The sequence below is a fragment of the Notothenia coriiceps genome, unplaced genomic scaffold, assembly GCF_000735185.1.
Source record: "Notothenia coriiceps isolate Sejong01 unplaced genomic scaffold, NC01 NC01_scaffold00004651, whole genome shotgun sequence".
NCBI classification, from domain to species: Eukaryota; Metazoa; Chordata; class Actinopteri; order Perciformes; family Nototheniidae; genus Notothenia; species Notothenia coriiceps.
Window position 1 is genome coordinate 1 of NW_011337352.1, and position 2,139 is coordinate 2,139.

General features: G+C 37.1%; 1 protein-coding gene across 1 annotated transcript; it reads right to left on the reverse strand.

Moving 5' to 3' along the window:
• Positions 1-12: 12 nt before the first annotated feature.
• LOC104942507 (vomeronasal type-2 receptor 1-like) lies at positions 13-2,133 on the reverse strand. The gene is made up of 3 exons (XM_010767735.1): positions 1,962-2,133; positions 1,422-1,717; positions 13-272 (listed from the first exon to the last, which is right to left on the reverse strand). The coding sequence occupies exons 1-3, from the start codon at positions 2,075-2,077 to the stop codon at positions 13-15; spliced, it is 672 nt and encodes a 223-aa protein (XP_010766037.1). The 5' UTR covers positions 2,078-2,133.
• Between the last annotated feature and the right edge of the window lie 6 nt (positions 2,134-2,139).

Consider the following 2,139-nt stretch of genomic DNA (forward strand, 5'->3'; position numbering starts at 1 on the left):
TTAAAAGAGCATTCATTTGATAACATAGACGTGCAGTTTAAAAAGAACATCATTATTTTTACTGACCTCTTTGGCCTCTAGTTTAGTGAACATATCACACTGTGTAGTAGAATCAGTTTTCTGACACACTGCATTATGAATGGCATGGGCTATTGCATAGACAGCCTTGTACACCATATTAGTGATTCGAAGTTCAGATGTGTCAGTGTATGAGCTCTGGAGCATCTTTATATCTTCAGTTCCATCACACACACTCCTGTCTGTGGCTTCACCTAAAAACACAGAGACAGAGGGAGGTGTTTTTAGCCATGATAATTACATTCATTCTTATGTTTGCATTGTGTTATTCAACCTACCAAACAAGCATTGCAGGATTTACATCACATTTCAAATCACTGTTTTGCGGACATGTTTATCTGTTTTTTACGTTATTAGTTTATTTTAGCAGCTCATATTTACACAAATCAGTCATCAGACAAATACTTATTGTACAAGGCAAAATATGTATTCCTTGTATTTAACACTGACTTGCCCTGTTATAATGATGCATGATGGACAGTAGAACCATTTGTACAGGATCATCAGAAACCCTTATCACACTAGAAATACACTTTCTGCCCTCTGCTGTCTGGTAGACGGTAACACACTAACAGGCCTATACAGCTTGATTCAACACGTAATAAAACTGCTGAACTCTTGAAGTCAGGACTTTGATACTGTCCCGCTACATTTAAATAATTGTACTTTAATTCACCTATATTATGTATGTACACATACCGTATGTAAGTCGCTTTAGATAAAAGCGTCTAACAAGTAACATATAATGTAATACCACGTATATATTACTTCTCATAAAGCATACATTTACTACATTCCTTTTTAAAGTTCATCTTTATTTTACAATGACTGTAACCTGTCAACAAATATATTCCACAATTTATATATATATTTTTTTTACATATATTTTAACTCTGCACTATATGTTTTGGATAACCATATTCTAGAGCGTGATTTTTTTTCAGCATTTATTTTATGACCATTTTTGAAGGGAGACTTTCCCTAAATTGTTGTGCATTGAGGAATAAATAGCTTCCATCTAAACAAATAAACAGTCTAGAATCACTGTATAATAGCTTAAGTAGAATAATGTACATGTATGTTATTTACAATATATTAGACAGCATTGTTAATAAACATGACCTGAACATCACAATGTAAGATCATTCACGAGATGCACCTTATGTCCGCCTCATGTATTTCATTAAAAATATTAGATTTCCCTTTCAGTCAAAATCTGGGGTTTGGTCTTTAACAGGCTGATAAATTCAGGGAGCTTCACTTTGACAGAAAATAAAAAAACAACACAATCAAGACACTACCGTGAGTATCATGTATGTTTAAAATTGGCACAACTTTCTCACTTTTTACCAGCCTGCAGTTGAATGCTTCCTCCCAGAACATGGTAAGCAATGGGGAGTCAGCCACTTTAGAGGGAGAGAGATCCAGCAGGAAGTCCCTCAGACCTGGGATGACAGATTTTTCAATACCAAATCCTATGGCTCCAGCAAGGAAGCTGAACCTCAGCATGTCTCGGTCGGTTACCCAGGCCTCACTACCTATCCACTGGCGAGGTGGAGAAGGCTTGCGTGACAGCTCCTCCAGCAAAATCTTCATATCTCCAGTGGAAATAAATGCCACAACAACCTTAGCCGTTGACCTGGAGGGACGTTCAATGACATATACAAATAATAGTTATAATATAAGACTAATATTGTCTTTTATAACAATATTGTCATAAGTATGAAGAAAAACAAAACATAAGAGATGAGCAACAGATATATTGGCACATTTCCTGTTGTAATAAAAACATGTTCCATCACTTTAAGAACTTGTTTTGGTTTTTCTGTGCAGAAGGTCAGTGTCAGCACAGGGAACTAAAGGAGAATCAGTGATATAGAAACCTGCGGATAACATCAGCTACTCTCTGGATCCGGCTACGTGGATGGGTCCGATAGAAAGACTCGGAGTATTCCACACAGATCCCCTCTTTACGTGCTGCATGCAGGAAAGACGCCATGCCATTGTTGCCATAGTCAGAATCCGACCGGACAGCACCTATCCAAGTCCAGCCAAAGTGTT